Raw genomic sequence first — 27,081 nt, forward strand, 5'->3', positions numbered from 1 at the left:
TCTTGCAGGTGGATCTGTCCTGTGTTCCATTGCATGAGTACCATTCACATGGAGATTGATTGCATTTCCCCTGTGTATGGCCAGGGGTTTAAATGTCACTGCCTGGATTATCCCCATACCTGTGCAGCATTAGGAGAGAAATAGAAAAAAGCTTTTGCATCATGACATTCTCATATGACAGATCTGCAGGTTGCAGTCCCACAGACTTTTGTCTTGCTTGTCCTTTGCTCTGTGGAAAGCAAACACTTTGAGTCAGTGAGGTACCACTCCCACAGAGCCAGAGAGTGTTTACCAGGAAATTTGCTGTTTGCCAAAGTAATTTTTCTCTAATATTCCATATCGTACAAGCAGGGATTTTTTTCATCTGCTCCAAGAACACTTTTAGTGCCAAGCACCAAATCACAAACTCTGTTGAGGTTATCAAATAATAACTTATACAAGTTAATGTATATTTACTTTAAAAGAACGTCATCATCTGAGGGTGTGAGTTTAAAAACAAATTACTACTCCTTTCCTTGATTTTCCTCCCTAAATACTTTTTCTTTCTTTCTTCCTTTCTTTCTTCCTTTCTTTCTTTCTTTCTTTCTTCCTTCCTCTCCTTCCTTTCCTTCCTTTCTTCCTTTCTTTTCTCTCTTTTTTTTTCTTTTCTTTCTTTTCTTTCTTTTCTTTCTTTTCTTTCTTTTCTTTCTTTTCTTTCTTGCATTGATGAGGATGAGATTGCTCAGCTGGCTGTCAAAGTTGTGCATCACAGCTTCAACCTAGAGAAGAGAAGGCTCCAGGGAGACCTTATTGTGGCTTTCCAGGACTCAAAGGGGGCTTAAAAAAAAAGGAAGGAGAGCAACATTTTACATGGGCAGGTAGGGATAGGTCAAGGGAGAGAGGTTTTAAACTAAAGGAGGAGAGATTTAGATTAGATATTGGGAAGAAATTCTTTGGTGTGAGGGTGGTGGCAGAGGTTGCCCAGTGAAGCTGTGGCTGCCCACCCCTGGAAGTGTTCAAGGCCAAGCTGGATGGAGCTTGGAGCAACCTGGTCTAGTGGAAGTTGTCCCTGCCCATGGCAAGGGGTTGGAAATAGAGAATCTTTAAGGTCCTTTACTGTCCCAGCCATTCTAGGATTCTATGACTCTATGACTTTATGATTCTATATGCTCCAGTTCTGTGCAGGGGTTTTCCCAGGATGCCTTAGGGGACCACTTCCAATCTATGTGGAGGTTTTGCACCTTCAGCCTCCAGGAATGACCAAGCACACGAGTTAAAATGTAGGCTCAGCCTTTGAACACGGAGAAAGTGAATGTAACCCCATGCACTGCTGAATATTCTCACTAATAAGCAGCTCCAGACAGCAATTGTCCTGTGAGAGTGGTGTCCCTTTGCTTTCTGATGGAGACCATATATCCATCCCCTTCCTGGGCAGGGCAGGATGGCTAAGGACACACTCTTGCACACACAGCAACTTGTTGGATAGACTATCTGGGGATACAACTGCGTGGGTGTCATGAGAGAGGCTTTCTTATCTCTTTCCAAGCTCTATTTTTCCACATTTTTATATGATTTTGATAGATTTGCTCAGGTAGTGGTATCTGATTGAAGTTTCAAACCTACACACACTGACATACACATAGAAGGGCTTTATACTGATACAGAGTTATTATATTAACACAGACCCACTCCCAGCAGGGACAGCTGTATCACCAGCAGACATTTTCATGTCAGAGCAACTGAAATTACAGTCTTGGCTTGTGCTGCTTTAGTTGTCCTTGGGTTGATGACAGTGTCTCTAGGAGTCCCCGGAAATTTTCACTTTAATGTGAAGTACCCTGCCCAGTGTGGTTTCCTTATGGAAGATGCTTTTTATAGGTACAAATTGAAAGAGGGGAAATTTAGGTTAGATATTAGGAAGAAATTCTTTACTGTGAGGATGGTGAAATGATGGAACAGGTGTCCAGGGAGGTTGTGGATGTCCCAACCCTGGCAGTGCTCAAGACCAGGCTTGGATAAGGCCTTGAGCAACCAGTGGAAGGTGTCCCTGCCCATGGAAGGGGGGTTGGGACTAGATGATGTTTAAAGTCCCTTCTAACTCTTAACATTCTATGATCCTATGACATTTTCATCTAACCATTACCCCTGGGATAACAATCTGGAACCTCAGGGCTCTGAAGGCTTCCTGGCAGATTGACAAAACTCAGGAGCAACCTGGCCTTGAAATATCCAGTAATGTAACTAAGAATTGACTTGACCTTCTGGTTTACTAGCAACAAATTCTTATTTGCATTTGAGGAAAAATGGAAATTTTTAGTGACGCTGAAACTTCAGCTGTTCAGTTTTCCACCAGAGGGCACTCCTATATTTTCAATGAAGGCAAGTTTCTGAACAAGACTGAGCAGTTTTTCGTAGCTTGGTGAGTGTGTTGCAATTCCAGCTGCGACACGGCAAGGGGAAAAATGCAGGAGCAGAATCACCTGGTCACACATCTGCCAGCACTGGGCATCACTTGGCAGCCTCCTATGACATCTGATGGGGCACAGCAAGGCTTCAGGATTGCACGTGTGTCAGGCTGATGCATGTGAAATAAATAATCGGTTCATACGCACAGTGTCTGACGTGGCCAGGATATGATCCAGATTAATGCAGGATTCAAAGGATATGGGTCTTCCTCCTGAGGAGGAAAAAGGCCTCCTGTCTCACCAGTGTGGGTACCAGATTTCAGCATTTTCTAGGGAATATTGTATCCCTTGCACTGTCCTGTGATTTTACGTTTGTTCATGAAAATACACACTGTTACAAAAATTAAATCACTTCCACAGTTGATGCAGCTTGGGTTGATTGTGTAGTTTTGATACCCAATAATTTATATCAATATATAATAAAAAAAACAACTATCTGCAGTCAAATCTGTAGAAACTGAAGCATCTGTTAGTTTAGCTGGACTCTGTCCCTGTCAGGGACATATATGTATATCATATATATGTGTGTATATATCCTTATCATATATTATAGGGCTTTTTTGACCCTATTTCAGCTTTTATTTGGTTTTAGAATGATATTTCAGTAGTTTAGGTAAACACTTGGAGGAAGAAAATCCAGGCAGTTTGTATGACAGAAGAGAAAGCGTAGTTTTTTTGGGGAAAAAAAAAACCAAGGCTTTTCGATGAAAAATGCTTTAGAAAATTAGAAGTTTGTTTTATTAGGCACACAAAATTAAACCACATTTCTTAACAGGCTCTGTCAAGGTTGAATTACTTCCTAGGGATTTATTAAAGTTAGATTAATTCTTTAGCTACTGGAAGATTTGGCAAAGGCAGCTTAAGGAGGATATAAGCTCTTCTAGTAATTTGATCAAAATATATATGAACAGAGTCAGCAGAGACTGGAATTATGGCAAACCAAACAATTTACATGTTCTGGTACCATGTCAAAAGTGACAGATTCTCACAGCAAGTCGTAAACTGAACAGGTGAATACTTTACCCTTCTTCTAAAGTCAGTGAGAAGGAACAGCCTGAAATCAGACTGTCACACTCAACTCTGCTCCAATGAAACATCTCTGTTAACCTGCATTCAGGTGAGACAACACAAGGGAGAGCCAGGCTCAGCTGGGGTGACCATGTGCCCTTTTTTCAGTCCTTTCTTCTCAGTTGTATTTTTCCTGTTTACACTTTTAGTACATTTTTTTCTGTCACATTTTTTTTTCCCAGCTGGTTATAGCTCTGCGAAAGGTTCTTACAGAATCACTGCTCTTCACTGGCCCTACAGATGTCACACAGCTGTGACCTGCTGGTCTAGTCAGAATCAGAGAAAATAACAGAGAAAAGCCAGGCAGCTTTTAGTTACAAATGCTCTTTGTAATAAGGTCTTCAAGGTCCCTTCCAACCCAAGCCATTCTATGATTCTACAGAGATGATTTGTTTGGCTGCATGGTTCTGCGGTGACACCTCTCCCTCTTGCTACCTCCTGTGCCTCAGTCACTGTCTGCTTTGACCAAACTCATAATCTGTAATAAAATTGAAGGGAGATCAAGAATTTGGGGTCTCCTATGAACGTGTGATGTTGTAGATGATCTCTGTGCTTTCAGGATTTGAAAAGGGGAAAATAACTAGTTCATCTGGTAGGATTAGTCACTTCACTTCTCTGCAGTGTTTCACAACTTGTCTTAATGTGCTTCTTAAACTTCTTCTCTTGACCAAGTGCAGAAAATCTCTCAGTGTTTAGCCACCTGCCAGTATCTCCACTGTTCAGTTTCTGGCTTTTCAACCACCACCCTTTTGCCCTGCACATCCCTCACCTCCCAGCTCCACCCTAGCCAAGCCTGTTGTCATTAAAATTAACCTGTCTGTAGATACAGGTCACTCGGATTTGCAGATGATGAGGAAGACCTGTCCCTGCAAGAGTATGATCTGGACTGCTGGAGTGGGATTCGTCTCAGCCAGCTCTAGAAACCAGGGTTCTCCTTCAGAGCCATTCTCCTTCTGCTGCCTTTGGACATAATGGAGGCACTTCAGGTCTGCATTTCACCTCCTCTTCTTACAGCAGGTGCCTGAGACAGGCTGGATAAGCAGATAAAGTAAATGACTGCTTGGACATCACCAAGATTTTAGAAAAAAGTATCATATAGCTCAAGCCATTCACTATTCTATATCTCTTTCAGGGTAAGGTTGAGGAAGATAATTGTTTTGAGTACAGAAGTAAGGGAGAGCTGCAAGGACACGAATGCTATGTCTATAGTACTATGTGTCTAGGATAACTTTTGGGTCTCAAGGCCAGGTGGTTTGGGTCTGGAGACTCTACCTCTTGAACCATGTCTTCCAAGCTGCTGATAATGAAAAGTCTTTGGCATTATTAACCTTTCAACCATACCAAGGCTTTTTTGGAAGGTCATAATGGTTGGTCTAAGCCAAACTAATGTCAAGGACTAAGATTATAAAGGCACAGAAAACCATGTCAGTGCTCAAACCTACGTTCTGCCTCTCTGTAATGTGTCAGTACAAACGGACATGGAAAAAAGAATGGATGGAAAGGTTTCAGAGGAAGATCTAGAAAAGAAAGGCCTAAAGCTAAGAAGAGATTCAGGTCATGCTATGGAGACAGCATTTACTTTTCCTACTGTAGAAATCAGTTAGTGAGGGACAACAGTGTGTATGTATCGAGTAAAATACATGCGGAATGTGTTTTAGTCTGCAATGGACACATGTGAGGTAGACCCATGTGAGTGAGTTCATGTTTATTTGAAACAAAACTGCAAGGTCACCAGGAGGAAAACCTCCTCCCAATGGATTCATCTTCTCATCAGCGTGTTACCTTTGGAGCCTGCTTGATGGTGTCTCTATATGGTCTCCAGGAATGATCAGATTGTGCTGTTTCCTCTGTGAGAATCAGTGCAAAATTATACCTCTTCCCTTCTTCATCTGCCTAGCTGCTCACAACTACATCATTCCCACTGTGTGTGAACACACAGTGATGTGTACACACATCACCCACTCCTGCCCTAGATCTCAGGGCTATTTTTAGAGTGTGCATTCGCTGGCATGCTTCCCAGTTGCATAGTCACAGAACATGCAACATATCTCATGGGGAGCGACAACATTACGCACACCACGTGTATTCCATATATATGGAATATTCAGGCATGCAGCACAACTGCTACTTTGTCTTTGAAACCTGCCTGCTGCTTCCCCAGAGCTGAGCTCATACACCCACATGGTGTGCTTAACATAACACACCTGCTGGAAGCAGCAGCATGGAAAAAATCCGCTACATCTCACAGAATCACAGAATAACAGGATCAACTAAGTTGGAAAAGACCTCTGAGATTATCAAGCCCAACCTATGACTCAACACCACCATGTCAAACAGACTGTGGCACAAAGTGCCACATCCAATCACTTCTTAAACACTTCCAGGGATGGTGAATCCACCACCTCCCGGGGCAGCCCATTCCAATGTCTGATCACCCTCCCTGTAAAGAATTTCTTCCTAATGTCCAACATAAATCTCCCCTGGCACAGATTAAGACTGTACCCTCTTGTCCTACTGCTGGTTGTCTGGGAGAAGAGACCAACCCCCACCTGACTATAACCTCCTTTGTCATAGAGTCATAGAATGGTTGGAAGGGACATTGAAAGATCATCTACTTCCAGCCCTCCTAAAATGGACAGAGACACCGAGAGAAGGCAAAGCTTTTATGGCTGCTGTGGTTTAGCCCTAAGGGGGAACTGAGCCCCACAGCTGCTCGTTCACTCCACCTTTGTAGGATGGGGGAGAGAATCAGAAGGGTAAAAGTGCAAAAGCTCGTGGGTTGAGGTAAAGACACTTTAATAGGTGAAACAAAAGCTGCACACATGTACAAAGCAAAATATGGAGTTCATTCACTATTTCCCATGGGCAGGCAGGTGTTCAGTCATCTCCAGGAAAGCAGGGATCCATCCCGTGTAATGGTGACTTGGAAAGACAAATACCATTACTCCAGAAGTCCCTCCCCTCCTCCTTCTTCCCCACAGCTTTTGTTGCTGAGCATGATGTTATATGTTACAGAATATCCCTTTGGTCAGTTGGGATCAGCTCTTCCATCTGTGTTCCCTTTCAGTTTCTTCTGTACCCACAGGTCCCTCACTTGTGGGGCAACGTGAGAGGCAGAGAAAACCTTGACTCTGTGTAAGCCCTGCTCAGCAGTGGCTAAAACACCAGTGTGTAATCAACACTGATTTGGTCACAAATCCAAAACATTAAGAGTTACCATGAAGAAAATTAATTCTAGTCCAGTCAAGTCAATATAGTGGCAAACAGTTTCACTGACTATAAAGATGAAGACCAATAACAATTGCTTTTAGCAGTCTGAAATTATCCTCTCATTTTTCTGTAGATCCTGCAGTGCAGCACCAGCCCTGTGTGTAGATGTTTGCCAACCCAGATTATGACATAATGTCTGTTTGAGATAAATTGAGTTTCTTATGAATTGTTCCACAAATTCACCAGTTTCTCTCCCTTATCCCCTTTAAAGACTGTCAGTAGGACTAAACTGGATGTAGATGGCTAGAGTAATTCAAGATGGGCATGCAGTGACAGGACAAGGGGAAGTGGGTTTAAGCTGAAGGAGATGAGATTTATGTTAGAAATTGGGAAGGAATTCTTCCCTGTGAGGGTGGTGAGGTACTAGCACAGATTGCCCAGAGAAGCCGTGGCTGCCCCATCCCTGGAAGTGTCCAAGGCCAAGTTGGAAGGGTCTTTGAGTGACCTGTTTTAGCGGAAGGTATCCTTATCCATGGCAGGGAGTTGGAACTAGATGATCTTTAACATCCCTTCCAACCCAAACCATTCCATGATTCTATGATTCTATGGATCCTACCTCCTATATTAATTTTTCTGATGTTTTAATGGGTCAACTTTGCTTTGGTTTACTCAGGAGCTGTGTGGTCCCTCTTTGCCAACCAGTGCTCGACCTGTATAATCTTGTTTTATATTAACTGGTAATGTGTGGACTGGCTGGCAACTGTGGCTCATTAGGTGAGGGGTCAGCCTAAATGGCCTTGTTGTTTGGTGTTATTTCCTTAAATGCAGCAGAAGCTAACGTGTATTGTGTATCCCCTCCTGGCAGGATGGGCCTCCTGCTGCCACCCACTGACGGCAGAGCGGGTCCGATGCTGCAGTTCACAAAGTGAACAAAGACAGCTGGGGCTCAGGGGAGATGCTTTGTGCAGAAGATGAGATCAGGCTCAGACACTGAGCTGCTTGGGGCAATGTATTATTAAATGCTATCTACTGATACGCTACTTCTGTAGGAGCTGATTAATGACATCCTGCTTTATTATTCCTTATCTTTTATCTTCACCTTGTTTCACAGATGTAGCTGGCAGTACACGGCACTAACCATGGACCTGTGGCACTCATTAGATGGTGGCTGCTCCTCACAAGTGCCATCAGGCATGCAATTCCTGCTCCTGATTCTGCTAACGATGCTGGTTAACACATTGCTGTGTCGCTGTTCAAGCCACCTAGACAACACGGTCTTGTCAGTCTGGAATGAGCTTATCTTTTACTTATCATTTTCTTTGACACCATCCTCTGATAAGCTGAGAGATAAATACATAACAGACTCTGCAATGTATTCCCCTGGCTCTAAATTCTTAGCAGTAACACTGTAGAGGGTTTTCAACTAACGAGTGCTTCGTTTGACCTGTTTTCTATTTTGTTCGAGTGTTGCAGCTGAAGATCTTAAGGCACATTTAAACTAGAAACATATCCTTGTTTAGCCATTCCCCATACCTCAGGAATGGCTCCGTCTCTGAGAGAATGTGGGAATTTAATTCCAGCAGCTTAGGGCAGGTACAGGGTACAGGCAAGTCAAGCACATCCAGTTGCTTAAGGTCCTGTTCTTAAGGTATCGAGGCTTTCACCACGAACGGTGAAATGAAGTGGGAACAGGATGCGAGAGGAGAAGTGTATGGTCTGATGTGGGGATCCCAGTGACCATAGGGACCTATCAGGGACAAGGCATGCTGCCTTGCAATTATGAAGAATATATTATAATGGTTTTTAAGTCTTTTACCAGCACTGTCTTATTGCAACATGACCCTTTGATACCATAGTCAGTCACTGAACTGTCCTCATGCCCTAGAAACATCGGTAGCTGGACCACACATAAAGCAGTGGTCATAGAGCACATGGCACAGGATTGTGTCCAGATGGTTCTGGAATATCTCCAGTGAGGAAAACTCCACAACCTTTCTGGACAGTCTGTTCCAGTGCTCAGTCACTGCACAGGAAAGAACTTCTTCCTCCTGTTCAGGAGGAACTTCCTGGGCATCAGTTCCTGCCCGTAGCATTTTGTCCCATTGCTGGGCATCCCTGAGCAGAGCCTGGTCCATCCTCTGCCCCTTCCCTGCAGACACTGACAGACATGGATGAAGTCCCCTCTCAGCCTCCTCTCGAGGCTGAAAAACCCCAGCTCCCTCAGCCTTTCCTCATCAGAGATGCTCCAGTCCCTTCATCATCTTTGTCACCCTCCACTGCACCTGCTCCAGGAGGTCCATGTCTCTCTTGTCCTGAAGAGCCCAGAACTGGCCACAGCACTCCAGATATGCCTCACCAGGGCTGAGCAGAGGGGTAGGATCACCTCCCTAGACCTACTGACAGTGCTCTTCCTAATGCACCCCAGGACACCATTGGCTTTCTTGGCCCCCAGGGCACACTGCTGGCTCACAGAGAAGCTTATTGTCCACCAGGACCCCCAGGTCCTTCTCTGCAGAGCTGCTTTCCACCAGGTCAGCCCCCAGAGGAAGGTTATGGACATCACATGGAAGAACTGTGCAATTAGCTCTGGCTGTGGGTACTGTCCATCTGTGCAGCTATTCCCTGCAGTGCCAGAGGTCTCCATCTCCGCCCTCTGCACAGGAGGATCATGGATGTGTGTGTTCAACAGCATGTATGTGCTAGGTCTTATTACTTTCATTTGAACCATATCTCCCTAATTTGGAAATTAGTTTTGTGGCTTTGTCAAACATGTTACCAAAGCCAAAACAGCATCCACTCATCTGAGTGACTCACTGAAGAGAGTTTGTTTTGGCAAGATCAGTTCATGATCATATCAGTTCATGCTGATATTTTATGCTCTACTGATTACAAAATGACAGGTAAAAAATTTGCTTCATTATCTCCCCGGAGATCTAAATTAGGCTTATTGACCTTTATCCCCCATGTCTTCAGGGGTGAGGTGTATGAGGATTGATTTTTACGTCATTACACTACTTCTTTGCTCTTACAAGTGACTGAAAAATCAGTTCTTATAGTATAAGTTACAGTGGAAGGGAATAGAAATCACTACAAGAAAGACATTGAGGGGTTGGAGTGAGTCCAGAGAAGGGCAGTGAAGCTGGGGAAGGGTCTGGAGCACAAATCTGATGAGAAGCAGCTGAGGGAGCTGGGAGGGCTCAGCCTGGAGAAAGGGACAACCTTATTGCTCTCTACAACTCCCTGAAAGGAGGTTGTAGCCAAGTAGGGGTCAGGTTCTTCTCCCAGGTAACAAGAGATGGGACAAGAAGAAATGTACTCAAATTGTGCAAGGGGAAGTTTAGATTGTACATTAGTGAAAACTTCTTCACAGAAAGGGTTATCAAGCACTGGAACAGGCTGTTCAGGGAAGTGGTGGAATCACTACTCCTGGAAGTTTTAAAAAAATGTGTAACTGTGGTGCTTAGGGGTATGGTTTACTGGTGGACCTGGCTGTGTTAGGTAAATGGTTGGACTTGATCTTAGAGGTCTTTTCCAACCTTAATGATTCTATGATTCTATGATTTCTTTCTTCATAGTAAAGGACTCTCTTAGGAATGAGGGTGATGGTTCTGCCTATTTCCTTAATGGTAATAACATTGGATTAGCTGTTGGTATATCCTCATTCTTACTTGGATCTGTGTTAATTATTTAAGGGTGCAGTAAGTCATGTTCCAGCACTCACACCTATGCCCTGGCATTGCCCAATTTACTAGTAGACACGTCCCCAGCTGGTAGGGCAGGATGTCATGGAGGGGAAAACTGGTGGAGATGAATGAGAAAAAAACCAGCTGAAACATCAGGCACTCTGAGTTGTGAAATTGGGGTTTTTACTTAATAATCATTTTCACACTAGAAGAAATGCCACTGAAATGAATGAGTCGGAAATGTGTGCTGAAATTATTCCGTGCCAAAGGCTCTGGGACTTGAAATCTTCAAGCAGCTTTCTTACTAAAAGAGGACTGGGATGTGAAGCCATTGGAAGGTGAGACTAAAATAATATTTATTCCCACTGTTGACTGCACAGAAGAACATCTTGCCACCCAAAGGTCACAGACTGAGGATTCCATGTTATTTATTCTAATTGTTACTTCTTTCTGAAAGAGAGTCTGATGCAAGGTTGTTTACCTGACTTCTGTTTTTGCCTAGGAAATCTTCAGTTTCTCACATGACCTGTTTGTGCTTTATGCTGCTAAAGATTTAGGCTCCCCTCAGGACCTAACGCTAATAAAGTTGGTGGAAGTTTAGTGAACTTTGTTTCCTGGTAATAAGAAAGAATGAAAATTGCGATGAATTAGTCAGTGAAGAATGAATAATTTAATAACTGATACAGCAAAAGAAGATATTGCAAAAATAATTTTGGAAGGCACCTCTACTTGTTAGTAAAATCAAAGTTTCCAAACACAGGGACCTTCCCCCCTTGACTGTCTGTTAATGTGAATAAAGCCCTTTTCTCAGACAGTCCTTTTCCATTAGAAGGCAGGTTCAGGTACCTGTATTTATGTGAAGTGCTACCTTATACTATAAGAAAAACATGTTTCAAACAATCTTGTTTATTTTCTGGTCCTGTTAATAGTACATTAATTTAAAATGTCCGTCAAGTTAAACTAGTCGCATGACCAAGCACTCTCCTTTTATGTTGAGAACATATGAAATATATGGAATCACAGAACTTTAAACAATGCTCATTAGGCAGTGTTTTGGGAAAAGAAAGATGAAAAAAGCTAAATATTAAATGTATCTAGCGATCAAATGACAAATTTCAATGGAGACCTCTATGTTCTAGACCATTACACAAAGAGAATATATACATCCTCCAACAGCTTTTTTTCTTGTGGGAGTCACTGGACTGAAGTTGGTCCTTCTGCATATGTGGGAGAGGCTGGATGGAAGCAGCTTTTGTGAAAGATGGATGGATGTCCAGGAAGGGAAAAGCTGAGCCTGTTACTTTATTTCAGTTTTGCATTGGCAGGAACCAGGGTGATGAACTTGACAAAGCTCTGGGTACTTCCAGGAGACTTTGTCAAGGGAGTTGGAAAAAAATATCTTCAAACTTTCAAGACTTGGCTGAAAATGAATTGAAACACAAAATTAATCATGAGTGGGAAATGAAGACCTGCAGCGTTTCTTTTCAGAATAGTTTTTCGTCAACCTTTATTTTCTCTGTAATTTTTTCCTTGTTGTTGTGATTTACTTCACAGCAGCATCCAAACACACACATCCAAAATTCTTAGTTCCCTCAAGGAGATTTCTCACTGGACCAGCAAGGTGTTTTGAAGCTTTCTTCCTTTATGCTACAGGCCACGGTGAGAATTTGGTTAATTCCATAATGGAAGACTGAACCTTGCACTGTGATGCTCAGCCCATATGTTTTGATTTGCTATTAGAATTCTAAAAACTCAGGTCTGCTACTTGCCCTCATCAAGTGTGTTGCTACTGCCACCTGATCAGCCACTGTCATTCAGAGGAGGAAGAAGAAGAAAAGATAAAGAAGCTGCCTTCTTCCCCAGCATTTCCTAGATGCAAGGATGGGAATTGTCTCTCCTGGGCATGGAAAAGCACATGTATTGCTGCTGGAAATCTGGAGCTCACACTTCTGTGCTATCGTTGGTATAAATATATCTTTGACCTCACTTGCAGATCACAACTCTTCTTATGATGGAAAGTGTTCATGAGAGTTTCCACATGGAGATTCAGACATTGTCATCTTTAATTAAGGGATTTGGGACACTGGTGTACACCAACCGCTAACATTTGCCCACCCTTATCACAGACTCCTGCTTCTTTGGATTCATTTCACAGTTCATCTCACCCAGGTAAAGCACCAACATGGTAAAATGTGATTCTGTAATAGTGCTTTTGGCCCTGTATTTAAGCAAATAATTCCAAAAAAATTCAATTTGTAGAAATTAATTTTTTGGTTTTTTTAAAGCATCAACTTTACCCGGGACACAATTGAAATACTTAGAACTTACTGCACAATCCATCCTCACAAGCATTAGGGCAATCCCCACAGGGCTTTCCTTCCTTGTAGGGCGTCTTCATGGAACTTATTAGATTCCCCCTGAAAAACCAATGTTATCAACATAAGCTATGAAGACATTATACAACATCTGAGAAGAAAATTTAATTATAAAGGTGTTTATGTATACTAATTTGCACTCACTCTTTGGTTATATGTGAATATTTTTATATGTGCTGGGTTTATCTGGAAAGGTTTTGGCAGCGGGCAGAGGGTGAAGGGGAGAGAATTTGCAGGACTGACTTTTGTGAGAGGACACCAGAAGTTGCCCCTGTTTCAGACAGAGCCAGTGCTGGCCAGATCCAGGTTGGACCTGCTGCTGCTCAAGTCTGAGCTCACCAGTGACAGCAGAGCCTCTGTGATAACACATTTAGGGAAGGGTAAAAACTGCTGTGCAGAAGAAAGGAGTGAGACTCTGAGAGAAATAACTCTGCAGACACCCAGGTGAGTGAAGGAAGAGGGACAGGAGGTGCTCCAGGTGCTGGAGCTGAAATTCCCCTGCAGCCCATGGTGCAGCCCATGGTGAGGCAGCTGTGCCCCTGCAGCTCCACAGGGGACCAGGGATCCACCTGCAGCCCACGGAGCATCCAACACTGGAGCAGGAGGATGCCTGAAGGAGGCTGTGATCCTGTGGGAAGGCCCTGCTGGAGCAGGTTCCTGGCAGGACCTGTGACCCTGTGGGGGACCCACCCTACAGCAGGCCATTCCTGGAGGACTTCACCCCATGGAAGGAACCCATGGAGCAGTTTCTGAAGAACTGCAGCCTGTGGGAAGGACTCACACTGAAGTTCATGGAGGGACTGTCTCCCACGAGATGGATCCCCCACTGGAGCAGGGGAAGAGCATGAGGAGGAAGGAGATGCAGAGGCAGTGTATGATGAACTGATCAGAGTCCACATTCCCATCCCACTGTGCTGCTGAGGGGCAGGAGGTGGAGAAAATCAGGAGTGAATTTGAGCTTGGGAAGAAGGGAGGGGTAGGTGGGAGGTGTTTTTATGTTTGAGTTTGTTTCTTTTTATCCCGTTCTGATTTGACTGGTAATAAATTAATTTCCCAAAGCCAAGTCAGTTTTTCCCATGATGGTGATGAGTGATCTCCTCTGCCCTTATCTTGACTCATGAACTTTTTGTTGTATTTTTAATTCCCCTGTCCTGTTGAGGAGAAGAATCATAGAGGGGTGGACTACTGATGGTCTGTTAAGGTCAACCCACCACAAGATATTACGCTGTGAATGTGGAAATGAATTTTAGGCAGCATATGAAATAATCACTCTACCTTAAAATTCCCACTAGAGTTTATTTGGTATTAATTATAGTCTTCACTGTACTGTACATATTGATTTGCTTTTCTGAACCGAGATTTCAAGTTGAATGTTGAAAACATTTTTTTTCTGATTTACTACTATGAAAATTGGGATTTTTAGGCAAATGAAGTTTAATTTGAAAATGGATGTTGCCTTTATATGTTTTATGATTTTGCTTGTTTGACAACTCTTTTGATGAGTATCTTTCTGTCTTTTCAAATTCCTAATACACTCTTCAAACCTCTTCCTCAGCTATAAGTGATGTGCTCTATTACAAATGTCACCATCTCCCAAGTAATTTTGATAATGCAATAAGAAGTTCCAAAATCAGAATCAATACTTACATGGGGCAGTACTGGCAGACATAAAAGTATTTGAATCTGCTGTTGTTACAGAAAGCGAAACCACATGCAACTTTATAGGAATTGTGCCAAACCATCTGTAGGTATAAGAATAAAAATAATAGAAGGATGAAAAATACATATTTGAAAATCATTTAAATGCAATATGCACTACAGAAATGTTTGCAATGAAGTCACTTATTTTCCCTTTATATTAAAATATGAGTCCCGCCTTGCTGAAAACCTCCTTTCACCCCTATTCAACCAAAGAATATTGAGGGTATAATGATAATTAATCACACATATATATAAAATCTCCGAGTTAAAATGTCTCCATTACGTACATTTTCATTCAATGAAGACTGTTAGTGTAGGAATCATTATGTGAAATTTTGTATCCTGTGTTTTGTGCAGGTGAACAAAAGCAGGTTATGATAAGCTGTTGACCAACTGGAAACTCTCTGAGTCAATGGAACTTTGTAGACTGCAACAAACCTATTTATATTTTGTTGCTGATACTTTAATAACCTTGTTTTTCTAGTGTCTGGACAATTTTCAGATGTTAAACAAACAAGTTGCTTCCTCCTGAAGTCTTTAAATACCATTATCTTTACCCTTTATTCCATAAGACACTTAGCCTATTATTTTCATTTTAATTCTGTTAGTTTGGAAGTTTCCATCTTGTTTTGTCAGAATAACCCTTTAGTTCTCTATTGCATTTATTTCCTTTAAAAGTGAAAGGGTAACAGTTGCTTAACTAACATGTACATATTTATTTATTCAGCCTGAAATATATATATATATATAGATGCATCTACCTGAGTGTAATGGCCAATCATAGCACCTTTTGTTTTTGCTCCAGTTCCATATTTGAAATTTTTCTCCTCATCGTACCAAGTCTGAAGAACATCTGACCATGAGAATGGGACGGTTGACATGAAGAGATTTTCACCACATTGTACATCTGAAAAGAGAAAGATCCTGAGAAAGGCATAAAGGATATGCCTTTATACACATGTGAGGAAAAAAAACCCAAAAAACCCCAACAAAAGGTGGGATGATTTTCACAGAAATTCTCATCCCAGATGGAGCAGCAGGATGTTGTTTTTTTCCAGTTCTGTGACATCATTCTTTGTTAATACAGAGGTTGTCACTTGACCAGTTTGCAGCGTGGCCAGTCAGTCTGTCTGGTAGTTTGGTTGTTGACAGACCTTCTGCATGACTACAGATACACCTGCACATGTGCAACACAGTTTCATGACTAATTTTGTTATTTAGAAGTTACCAACCCCATCATTATTCAGGTCACAGCCCAGTAATCTTGGGAAAATCCCAATAATCCAAAGTTAACTCCTGGTACACAAGATGTCCGCATTGTCTTGACCTACTGTTTTTATTTAGGTCCAAACTTACTGCATTAGTTCTCATCTGGGATTCACTTTACCAAAAACCAGGCAATTTGGGTTTTAGGCAAAAAGTATGGACAGGACTGTCCATATCTTAAATGTGACCTAGAGAGAAGTCAGTGAGCACCACACTGGGCACTGACTATTGTAAACATAGTGTGGCTGTAACTTCAATATCCAAGGACTGAAGTGTTAATCTGAACCTCAAAGACTGCAAGTTGCCTGGGGATTTATCATGTCTTAGAAACTATGCTTAGCACCACCAGCCAATTTTGGATCTTCACCCCTTGCCCCTTTCTTTCCAGATATTTTGAGCCAGAACATGCAAACTGGTTCCCACCTTAGATTTGGTTTAGATTCTCTTCTTTCTGATGGGTATTTTGGGAGAATATGCTTTGTCTCTATGATATTTTTTCATCTATTGTAAAAAGTGGGATATGCCTATGTAAAACTGATGCAACTGGGATGACAATGGGATTGAACTTTTCTCACTTGCTGGACAGATTTATATCGAGAAATTTCCCTTTGTCCCAAAAAAATCTAAATGTTATATGAGTTGTATCTCAAAAAAACCCAACAAACAAATTCAAAACTGGTCACATCAACAACATATGTGACATTATTCAGTTACACTTGTGCTTCACTTACCTGTTCTCCTCAGATTAGGAGGGCTGTGACTTAAAGTACATTGGTTGGCCCATTTTTGGGCATTCTCTGCAGCCCGAGGACACCATTCCTTAATGAAAGAATAAAATACCAGTCATTCAGACACATGCCAATGAATAGCCCCCCATAAGGGAACAACATTTGGAGATTACATTTCAAAGCAGAAAAAGTAAAATATAAAATCCCTTTCATCCCCCTTTTTGGGGGGAAGGGATGGGGAGGCAAAAAGTTACTATGCATCCAGGGAATAGAAACTGTGGAGACTGATGAAGAATGTATCAAAAAGAAATTAATAATGCCATGGATCCTTCTTCTCTTTTTCATTTTCCTCCAAAAGAAAGAGGCGTTATTTTTCATACACCACAAAATTTTTCAGAAGTTTTTTTTCATCTGTCCAGCTTTATGTTTCTCTTGGTGCTGGCCATGCTCCATCCTTGAGAAAGGTCTGGAGAATGAATTTGTGGCTAAACAAAATAATGTAAGCTGCACACAGTCTTGTGCCTCTCATAGAGTCCATTACTCATTAAAAATAGATTTACAGCACACAACTTACCATCTTCATCATGTTGCTGGCAGTTGGTTTTACTCCTCTCCTGAGGGCATTATGTCTGTCAACAATCAGCTTTTGCTGATCTGCTCTGCTGGTTGACAGAGCATCGACACCTTCAGCCTCCTAAAAGGGAAGAACATGTTATATTTCTGTTTTATTTGAATGTAACTAAATCCTGTATCCTTTCTAAGAAATATTAAAATATCAAAATAATTGTATTGATCAATTATATTGATCAAAGAGATGATCCTTGTGATGGAGGAGGTTCTGTGATTACTGTTTTATCTCCTAAGTATCTCCAGCAGAACTTCCATGTGGAGCAGCATGACAGTGATTCCATGGTATGGAGCTTAGCAATAACAACACTGATTCCTGTATTGTATCTTCCAATCCTCTGTGGAGGACTGAGGTATTCTGGAATAGCTCTTGTGCCTGTAGACTCTTAAATTTAGGCAACAAAATCAGGCTTATTTACTATTATTATAATTTCCTACATGAGGTTGTCAGGAAACAGGATCTAAAAATCAGCTGAAGACATGAATGTGGTTATAATATAGTTCCCTTCTTCTGTATTTTATACCATGCCTATCAATTTTTTTTTTTTAATTGAGGGAAACTGTTGTTTAATCACAGGATCATCACAGACCTCTTGTGGTACTTCACCAGCACATCCCACTGAGCAGAAAATGAATGCCTATACTTTCATGCCATAGATTTTGTTACAATTCTGCCATAACTGATAGCATTTCTCAAACTTTTCATGTGTTCTCTAATTAAAAAAGAGCCATGTGAAGAACTCAGTCTCTTCTGTACATTAGTTCTCAACTAGTCTTCTAGACTGCAACTTGGAGAGCAGAAACTGAAGAGTTAGAGGGAAAAATAATTAAAAAAAAGTAATCAGGGCTTCAGTCACAATGATTCTGAAGCAGAACTAGCAAACTACAGACTTCAGTCTAAGTATGGGTTGGGAGGAACCACTATGTGTGTGCATTCAGTATCTTACTTTAGCTGTTTTAAGGAAATCAGGGACACATGATGAGAGGATGGACATTTGAGCAAAGGGAGAGGCATGTAGCTCAGGATCTGTAGGATGAGGAAAGAATTAGGTAAGTGCTGTCTGTAAACCTGTGGGAAACTAATGGGAAGAGGGCTGGATCTTTGGGAGAACCTGATTCCTGGATCTGTGTATGGAAACTTCTGGAAAATAGAGTTCTCTCTGATCCAATTCATAAGTAACAGTGAATCTTTAGATGGTTTATTGTGCAAGTGTGCATCCAGTTGACTGCTTCAAATGGAAGCAGACGCCAAAGATAAAAGTTTTCCAGATCCTGGATATCTAATCAGACTCTTTAAGCATGGGATTGGTGTGTACAGGAAAAGCCATATTCAGTCAGAACACAAGTGCCTCAGGGCCCACCCAAATTTTCTGAGTACAAAGTGTGGATCCTACCTGTGCAGTGGATGGAGGCAGTGCAGCTGTGAGACACAGGAACACCACTGGCAGAATCATCTCTGAAAAGGGAGAATGAGGATTTCATTTATTTTTTATATAGCTTTCATTTCTCTGATACTTAATGCATCTTTTTCCAGTGTATTTCCTGACTTTTGCCCAAGTAGCAATGTAATATGGTTTTTTCTTTGTTTCCTCCTCTCCTCCTCCCATTTTACAAGTAAAATAATAAAATTAATTTCCCTACATTTCCAAATTTCTATGAATGAATTACTTTGTATATCTCATACTTCCTACTGTCATCCTGGCTGGATATCTCCACCTGAATTCAGAGGTGTTCATGCTTCCCTTTCTGTAAGAAGCCCTATGCCCATTGCCAAACTGGAATGGGATAGGATGCTACTTTTAGCTTGTTTCTATGTCTAGGTTAGCCTGAAAATTTCCCTACTCCTATTTGCCTGCTTTGACTGGAGTGCATCGTTTGAAATGGGAATTAGACACTGATCCTTGTGCAGATCCAGGAGTCAGGATTCAAACCCTAAAACTCAATGAGCAGCATTGTGAAGCCTTGCATGTGAGCTGGGGCAGAACTGGATGGGCCAGAAATGGACCTGTTTCAGAAAGCTTTATTTGTTTTTATCTGCTTTAAGACAACTCTTGATTATATTACAGGTAGTGTGGAATGTCAACAGAAACCAGAACCTTCTCTAACCATGTGATTCTTGGGGATGTGCTTTGCAGGTCCAGGAGCTGGACTTCGATGACCCTTGTGGGTCCCCTTCAACTCAGTATATTCTACATATATATGATTCTAATTGAAGAAGCATCCACCAGAATCTGGACTCCAAGTCTCCACTTGCTTTGGAGGCTCAAAGCACCACATCACCCCACTCCAGTGACCCAGGAGGTCACTGCAAAGTTCAGGTATCTACAACAATTAGTCATACAAGTTACATGCAGCTTGTTTCTGTTACGTTGGACAGGCAAGCAGGTGACTAGAGTGGAATTTACTCATTTTGGCATTTTTCCCAACCTCCCACCCAAGGGAATTTATGGGCATGTTACCGCAGGGATATATTATTAGCTTAACTTATTTGGTTTTGAGGGGCTGCTGGTTTTGGTTTTAAGTTATTCTTGGGGGAAGGCCAATAGGGTTTGGTGATCTTTTCGTGTTCAGCAAAGACCCTTTCCCTTGAGGCAACAAGTTTATATAAAACACAAGGTGCCCTGGAGAACACTATTTGTATTTGTGGAGAACATGTGGAAAAGAAAAACTACCATTTACCAACTGATACAGCAAGGTCCCTGCTCCTCACCAGCTTCATTACCTGGCACTGGAGGTGACCCACAGTTCCCAGCCTGTAGGCAGAGATGCTGCTCCAGCTCTGCTAAACAGCAAAGCCCTTTGAAGTGGACTGTGACTACGAGCAGCTGCAGCTCAGAGGCTAAAAAACTGGACAGACTGGTCACATCTGTCCAGTTAATCTCTCACAGCCTTCAAAATAAAGTAACTTATTCCAAACACCTGTACTTGAGACAAAAATCTGGTTGATCCAGGGGAAAACATACTGATATTTAACAGTAAAATTAACTGATTTCCTGTTCTTGGTACTGCTTTATGTCACTTGCTTTGAGCTCTGTCATCACCTGTGCCTCCTTTAAATGCTTTAGGATAACAGAATTTTTTTCTTATTAAATTTTCGAACACTTATTTCCCAGAGCCATTCCAAAACTTTGCAATGTATCTGATCTAGGTGTTTAGCAACAAAAGATTATACTCCCAATATCATGAAAAAATTATTCTTTTCACCTAATTTTTAGCTAGAAATTAAGTAGAGCTGGGGGTTATTTTTAGCTGTACTCAAGTTACAAGCAAAAATATGTCCTTTGAGTGCAAAATATGATGATATGCAAATACAAACAATCCTTTTTGCATGTAAGACACATTTTAAAGGAAAAATAACTCTTTGCTGAAATTCTGAAGCTTTCTATTTAGTAAAGCTAACTCAGAGGCATAGGCAAACTATTCATTCACTGTAATATTTTCTATGAATTAACTTACAATTAAATATAATTGGTAATTTAATACATGATACAAGTTTCAAAATGCCATTGGAATGCTTTTTAAGACCCAGCGGGTTTCCCACTCCAAGATATTAACATACTTTTGGCAATCCCACTGATTTCAACCAAATGCTTACAGTTTATGAGATGTAAATTTAATTGCTCTGCATTAATTTCTAGGCATTGGTCCTAAAATCAGTCTCTCTCTCCCCCTCCCCTGTTCCCCCTCAATCAAACATAAATCAGGACATGTGCCAAGTCTTACTGACTTTCCTGCAAATCCATCTGTATACCAGTATCTGCCACTGAAAGATGGTGCTTTAGCATCCCTAGTTTGTATCAATTTGGCAAACTTGTGTGAATATGTTTTTTCCATCTCTCCTTCTAAAAAAAAAAAAAAAAAGGTGTATCCTAAATTATTCATTGAATTGAATATCCGTTACAAAAGAACATCCCTATTATTTTTTTATTATTCTTGAAGAAAACCTGGAATATAGTCTCTGGCATTCCACTTGTACAGTATTATTTCGCAAAGTCTTACTTAGCAGCCACCTTGCGCAAGAGGAGTAAATTAAACAAGGTGGTAATTTCATTACTCTGAAAATAGATAATGATAGTAACATATACCAATAAAATATACCGAGCTCAATGTATATCCCATTCAATATGTTTGACTGTCTCTCTGTCCCTTTCTCTATGTACATATAATCTGCCAAGATGCTCTTTCTTGCACACAGGTGTCTTTTCATCTGTCATTTCTGATTGTTCATCAATTTTCTCCCCCTTTTTTTTCCAGCTTTTGTTACAAGGTTGCCTATGCAATCCTTATTTTTCGCTAAATGAAATCCTCTTTCTGAGACTGCCCTAAGTTGTTCAAGAAGTCTTCTGACAATAAGTTGTACTTTAATACATGAAAAAAATTACTGTACTCAAAGCCAACAAATCAATGTAAATCCTACCTTTTGTTTCCAAGAAGATCAGAAATTTCTTCTATCTTTCTTCAGGTAGTTGTGGCAGTGACCAGACTTCTTCCCTGGAGGGTGATTTATAGCTCTTCTGTTTCCTGACAGGACAAGGTGACTCAACGTCACAGGTATTACAAAATTCAAGTACTGACCAGAGAGAACAATGTATTTTTCAAGTGCAAATTCACCCAAAAACGAGGTTGTTTGCTTTTGTTCCATTTTAATTTCCTCTTCTTGTACTGGAAGAGATGGAATACTCTGAAATGAGTTTTGGGTGAATTACTCCTTATATGTGAAATGTGCAGTCAAAGGGAACGTGGTACAAAGCTCTCTGCTAATGATTGACATGTCCAGTTGTAGCAGCACTTGATCCTAATCTCCAGCAATGCCAATAACCTCAGGTGGCTACTGATGTGTCTCCAGACTGACATTGTTCTAACCAAGATGGAATCTTGCCTGTTGATTTTTCCATGGGGATTTAAAAAGTCTTGGGCCAAGTTCCTGTTCAAGTTGTGGCTTCTTTACACCTATCCTACAGTGTAAAAGTCAAAAAAGGAGACAAGGATATTTCTGTAGTTTATACTTTCACCCAATATTGGATAAAGATTGAAAGATTACTGTGTGCACAAACATTAAAACACATATTTGTTTTGGCATTTCCGGGTACATGTGGTGAGAAACATTGCCATGGGTGGAAACATTACCAGGTCAGAAGGGATTTGTGTGCACATTGACTGTCCACATTCAGTCACGAGTAACTGCTAACCGGATCAGTTGTCATTGCCTGCTTTTATATCAAATATTGTTATTTTTCTATTTAAATTCAGGTGTTCCCTCTTTGTAGTCACACAACTCCTACCCTAGTCCCTTGTGAAGATTTCAGAACAGGCCTTTGCTTTTCAGCACCTGGGAAACCTGGAAACATCTGCCAGATGAAATGGAAAAGGTGTGATTTGTTGATTTGTAATTACAGAGAAAGAAACACTCTATCAGCAAGTTTGGGGTTGACACCAAATTGCAGGGAGCAGTCTCTATGCTGGATAAAAAGGCTGTCATTCAGATGAATCTCAAAAACCTGAAGAAGTGATTTGATGAAAAAGATCTGAAAATAATGGGGAGAGACCAGGTGTCTAGGGAGCAGCTGTAGTAAAAACACTGAGGGATTGGACTTGTGGATCATAAGATGGTTTAGCTTGCAAGGGATCTTAAAGATCATCCAGTTCCAAACCTCCTGCCATGAGTAGGATGATCTTAGAGGTCTTTTCCAACGTAAATGATTCTATGACTCCAGGACAAGTTGCATATGAGTCATCAGTGCTCCCTTGCAACCGTGAGGGCACTGCTTTAGTCACCAAGTAGCGTGAGAACTGAAAATAGTGATTGTACCCGCTTTTTCAGCAACTTAGAAACTGTGTCGGGACTACTGTGTCGAGTTTTGGAGTCCCCAGTGCAGGAAAGACTTTAACAAACAGGAGTAAGGCCAGCAAACAGCCACTGTGTTTGAAAGGGGAAAGGCAGAGACTGACTCTTTTACAACACAGACACGAGGTTGAACATGGACCAGATGGGCTTCAGAGATCCTGCACAACTATTCTAAGCTTGTGTGATTTTAATACTGGTTACACTGGAAAGGCACAAAATGAGATTTGTATTATTTTACTTGTTGACAGATATGACAGTTGAATTAATTACAATGGGAAGCTCTAATTGTTATATGAGAAAACAAGTGTTAGTAGCATAATTGTTATAACCATTACTAATGAAAAGATTATATGCAGGTGATCAGTGAACAATGAGGTAAAGACTAAATCCTATTATGCTTGTCATTCAGCTCTCTGCCTAATATACACTGAAACCTTGTGAATCAACTCCCCATTCAAGTGTAAGAGCTGTTTGTAAACCCAAGTGAATGATTCAGAACAACATCCTGCCCGGTAATAACATTTCCGTGAATTGAGGTTCTGTCATGACTCTTCAAAAATTGTTCCTATAATTTATTTTCCCAGAATCATAGAACATCTCAGGGTGGAAGGGACCTCAAAAAATCACCTGGTCCAGCCTTCCACAGGAATGGGATCGTTACCTAGTTTAATCCTCCTGCTCAAAACGCTGTCACTTAGGACAGGCAGCTCAGTGCTGAGTCCAATTGGGTTTTGAATGTCTCCAAAGATGGAGACTCCACAATCTCTCCAGGTAAGCTGTTCCAGTGCTTGATCATCCTCACTGTAAAGAAGTTTTTTCTCGAGTTTAGTCTTTCAGTGGTGGGTAACCTTCAGGTTCATCTTACTTAGATGCCAACCTTGGGTGACATCGCTGTTCACTGAATAAAGCAGACACCTGAATTAGAGATGTCACAACATTTGAGAGAGACATTTTATCTTCACAACAACACAATCCTTTTCTGTTCATCAGCCCTGCATTATAAATGGGGAGAGTTGTCTCATTTTCTGTCCACTGCAAACTGAAAACCCAAATGCTCATCTGGAGTTTCATGACTGTTACACAAATGGAACAGTCAATAAATGTATTGTTCTTAAAGGCCTTCTTGGCAGTTTTCCCACTGGTATTTGAGGCATAATCAGCCACATTCTCTTCTCATGTTCCATATGATGAAAATTTTCTCATTTATTCGAGCGTACAATTTTTTTACTAGCCTGAACAAAAATGTGCTCTTTCCAATGTATCTGCATTTATCTCAGGGAGGTAATTCCTTTATGAACAGTGAAACCTCAGATAACATGCTTGGTAAGTTCTTTGAGTCCATTACAGAGATTCCAAACTATATTAATAATCCCAAGAGAAACATAATGCCTTGGCTTTTATTTCTACCTCACTTTTGTGTTTCCCAGGGGCTTTAATTTTACAAGTAAACTGGTGGAAACGTTGTGACATTAAGCAAAACCTTTGGAAAACAGCAGCCTGGAGCCTCCATTGTGTGTCACTAGGAACAGACTGATTGCAAAGTCAACCACTGGAGCACAGTGCTTCCATCTTAAAGATGATGCTGGTTCTTTCAGAAGTTAATGGCTCTTTCTTCCCTCTCCATCATCCCCAACTTCTACTGAGGGCACAAAACCCAGGCCCTTCTGTAGCTCTTCCCAGAGCCAGTAACTCCAAGCAAGCATGACCTTCAAGAAGATTAATTTTTTGTAATTTCAGACTTCTGCCATGGCAAATGCATTTAGCAACAGTGTATTTATTTAGAAGGATTCTGTTTCAAGGATCTACTTGACCAGGCAGTCACAAGAGAAATGTAGCTAAAAATGAAATTAAATTTGCATAATTTATCTGAAAGAAGTGTTTTTGTGTTTAGGGTGAGATGTTGTTTGCCACTATTTTAGCAGTATAGCAAGGTTGTATAACAACATCCTTATACCATAGCAAGCTTTCCTATAAGGCCTTATCTTTGGTAGAGTTAATTCCCAGCATGCCTTCTGTTATCAGTGCTGATTTTAAAAGGTCAGGAAGAAAATGTTAGATGTCATCGAAGGGAACGTTTGTGATAAGCATTTTGTGCCTGGAAAAAAAATGATAGAGCACAAGCATTCTGTGGGTTTTTATAAATAACTTATATAAATTTCATACCCTTTGTTGCACATGGATCATTGAAGGAAAGAGTACGTCCATGGCAAAGTTCCAAAATTCAGTTTCATCATTGATTTCCACACTGGACTAGTGGAGCATTCGTTTCTCTTCTTCCCAATGGGATTTTTAAGGAACAGCCTGGTTTTTAGCCTGATCAGACTCTGAGGTTGTCTAAAGCAAGAGTCCATTACAGAAACAGCAGTGTGTTTAAGACTAGCAGCATACTTTATAAAGAAAGTAGAATTGGATTTAAAAATTTAATCCATTAAGGAAAATTTTTTTGCCAAAATACATTTCCCTTTTTTCCATGTCTCTGTATATGTTTATTTATCTCTCAGTGACTCAGAATAGAGACTAAAATCCTCTGGTCAAGGAGAGTTGTGTTCACAGTGCAAATTCATTTTGCTCCAACATCTGTAGTTCCCCAGGCACTGCACATCAGAACAAATCTTCAGGTCTGTGAGGCTGACACAGGACAATTTGGTAGGACATTCAGTCATTATTTCACTGTCTGTGTTGGTGTACGTGTTATCACGTGAAAGGACCTGAGAGCTGAAATGTCACATCTCTTATGGCCAAAGCCAGGGTGTCCACTCAAACATGAATCCCAATATCTTGTGTACTCTTTAGTATATCCTTCATGAATATATAGGAGAAACAAAGGCCTCCAAAAGCCAGAAGAGCCCCTGTGAACCTTTTTAACATGTCTATGAACGCGCTTAGGTCCTCTTTCATGGCAGTGCAGGATTACAACTTGTGACCTGCCACAGAAAGGAAAAAGCCCCAAATTCTTTTGAACTGGCTCTCACAAAAAGGCCTTGGCTTAATACCATGCACAGGAGATGTTCAAGCACAAATTTTCCAGAGTCAGAAAGCTTAATAATTATTTATTTCCAGTTTTATTGGGAAACCCCAAAATATTTAGGAGTAATTTCCATTTCTTCCATAGTTTAAAACATATCCTGCTATCAAGTACCAGGTCATGATCCCTAATGGCTTTGGAAGTAGTATTGTCTCCATCATCACACTAAACCCTATGTGTATAAAGAAAATAAAAGTTGAATATTTTTTGTGTATGTTAATAGACATACACAATACAAGAAACTTTATCTATCAACCTACACATCTGAAGAACTGCTGTGTCAAAACAGTAGAAGATACAAATATAGATAATTCTACCAAGTTGTGCATTTTGATTCTTTTTAAGAAGTACGTGTGTGCAGTTTACACAACATTATAGCTGTGGCTATCTCCTGCATTCGTAGTTTATATAGTCACATCCCCTTTGAATTCACTTTAAAACAAGATTTACCAAGAAAGACGATAAAAAGTTCTGGAGAAAGGAATATTGTGAAGATTGTTGAGACCACATTCTACAAGTCATTTATGTACCTGAGATGGAACTAATTTAAATAACCAAAAGCATCTGTATTTGAGCAAGAGTCCTTTCACAGACTTTGGAAATTAACAGGCACCTTTCATGTTTCATTTCGTCCTGAACTTGACATCGAAACAAAATCATGTGGTGACCTAGAAGTACCTGTTTATTTTATGATTCTTGAATGGCCATATTAAAGTTTCATATATTCTTAATTCTGCCTTTTTATTTCCATTATTTTTATTTAACTAACTAATGAAAGGGATACTAAAAGTTTGCCTTGTTAGGCTAAACATGTGTAGCAGAAGGTGAGGGAATTCGTTGAAGGAAGGGAATAGCCTATTCAGAGCTGATGAACATCCCTGGAAAGTTAGTCTTTTCTGTTCTTCTTTTCCTGGAGAAACTGTAGCTTCTGTCTGGTTTGTGTGCAATTTCCTCTGGTTTCTCAGAGGGCTGGGGTATGACACACTTGTGAAGATAGACCAAAAAAAGGTAGAAATCAGTCAGAGTCAGAGCAAATGGAAGAGAATACCAACAGCTAAACTGTGGAAAAGAAAGCGAACTCTGTTTTTAGGTGAAGGTTAACTTTGTGG

At 40.8% G+C, this 27,081-nt stretch overlaps 1 protein-coding gene and 1 long non-coding RNA gene across 2 annotated transcripts; one reads left to right on the plus strand and one right to left on the minus strand.

Moving 5' to 3' along the window:
• Positions 1 to 1,148: 1,148 nt before the first annotated feature.
• On the plus strand, positions 1,149 to 8,093 carry LOC108496363. The gene is made up of 3 exons (XR_001874430.1): positions 1,149 to 1,259; positions 4,336 to 4,498; positions 7,834 to 8,093. It is a non-coding gene; the product is annotated as an uncharacterized LOC108496363 (long non-coding RNA).
• Positions 8,094 to 11,331: 3,238 nt separating this feature from the next.
• On the minus strand, positions 11,332 to 21,596 carry LOC108496362 (cysteine-rich venom protein kaouthin-2-like). The gene is made up of 8 exons (XM_017812998.1): positions 21,520 to 21,596; positions 18,497 to 18,558; positions 17,050 to 17,169; positions 16,479 to 16,566; positions 15,243 to 15,388; positions 14,428 to 14,522; positions 12,734 to 12,822; positions 11,332 to 11,825 (listed from the first exon to the last, which is right to left on the minus strand). Exons 2-8 carry the CDS (start codon positions 18,554 to 18,556, stop codon positions 11,815 to 11,817), a joined length of 609 nt encoding a protein of 202 aa, XP_017668487.1. The 5' UTR covers positions 18,557 to 18,558; positions 21,520 to 21,596; the 3' UTR covers positions 11,332 to 11,814.
• Between the last annotated feature and the right edge of the window lie 5,485 nt (positions 21,597 to 27,081).

The sequence above is a fragment of the Lepidothrix coronata genome, unplaced genomic scaffold, assembly GCF_001604755.1.
Source record: "Lepidothrix coronata isolate B3197 unplaced genomic scaffold, Lepidothrix_coronata-1.0 Scaffold39, whole genome shotgun sequence".
Lineage (NCBI taxonomy): Eukaryota > Metazoa > Chordata > Aves > Passeriformes > Pipridae > Lepidothrix > Lepidothrix coronata.

Bases quoted from the DNA above. Each gene is read 5' to 3' on its own strand.
- LOC108496362 (XM_017812998.1), bottom strand. From the start codon at position 18,556: ATGATTCTGCCAGTGGTGTTCCTGTGTCTCACAGCTGCACTGCCTCCA. The intron at 16,567-17,049 runs GTAAGTTGTGTG...TCTTTCATTAAG, and splicing joins CCAGCAACATGATGAAGATG to GAATGGTGTCCTCGGGCTGC. The intron at 14,523-15,242 runs GTAGATGCATCT...TTATACCTACAG, and splicing joins TGATTGGCCATTACACTCAG to ATGGTTTGGCACAATTCCTA.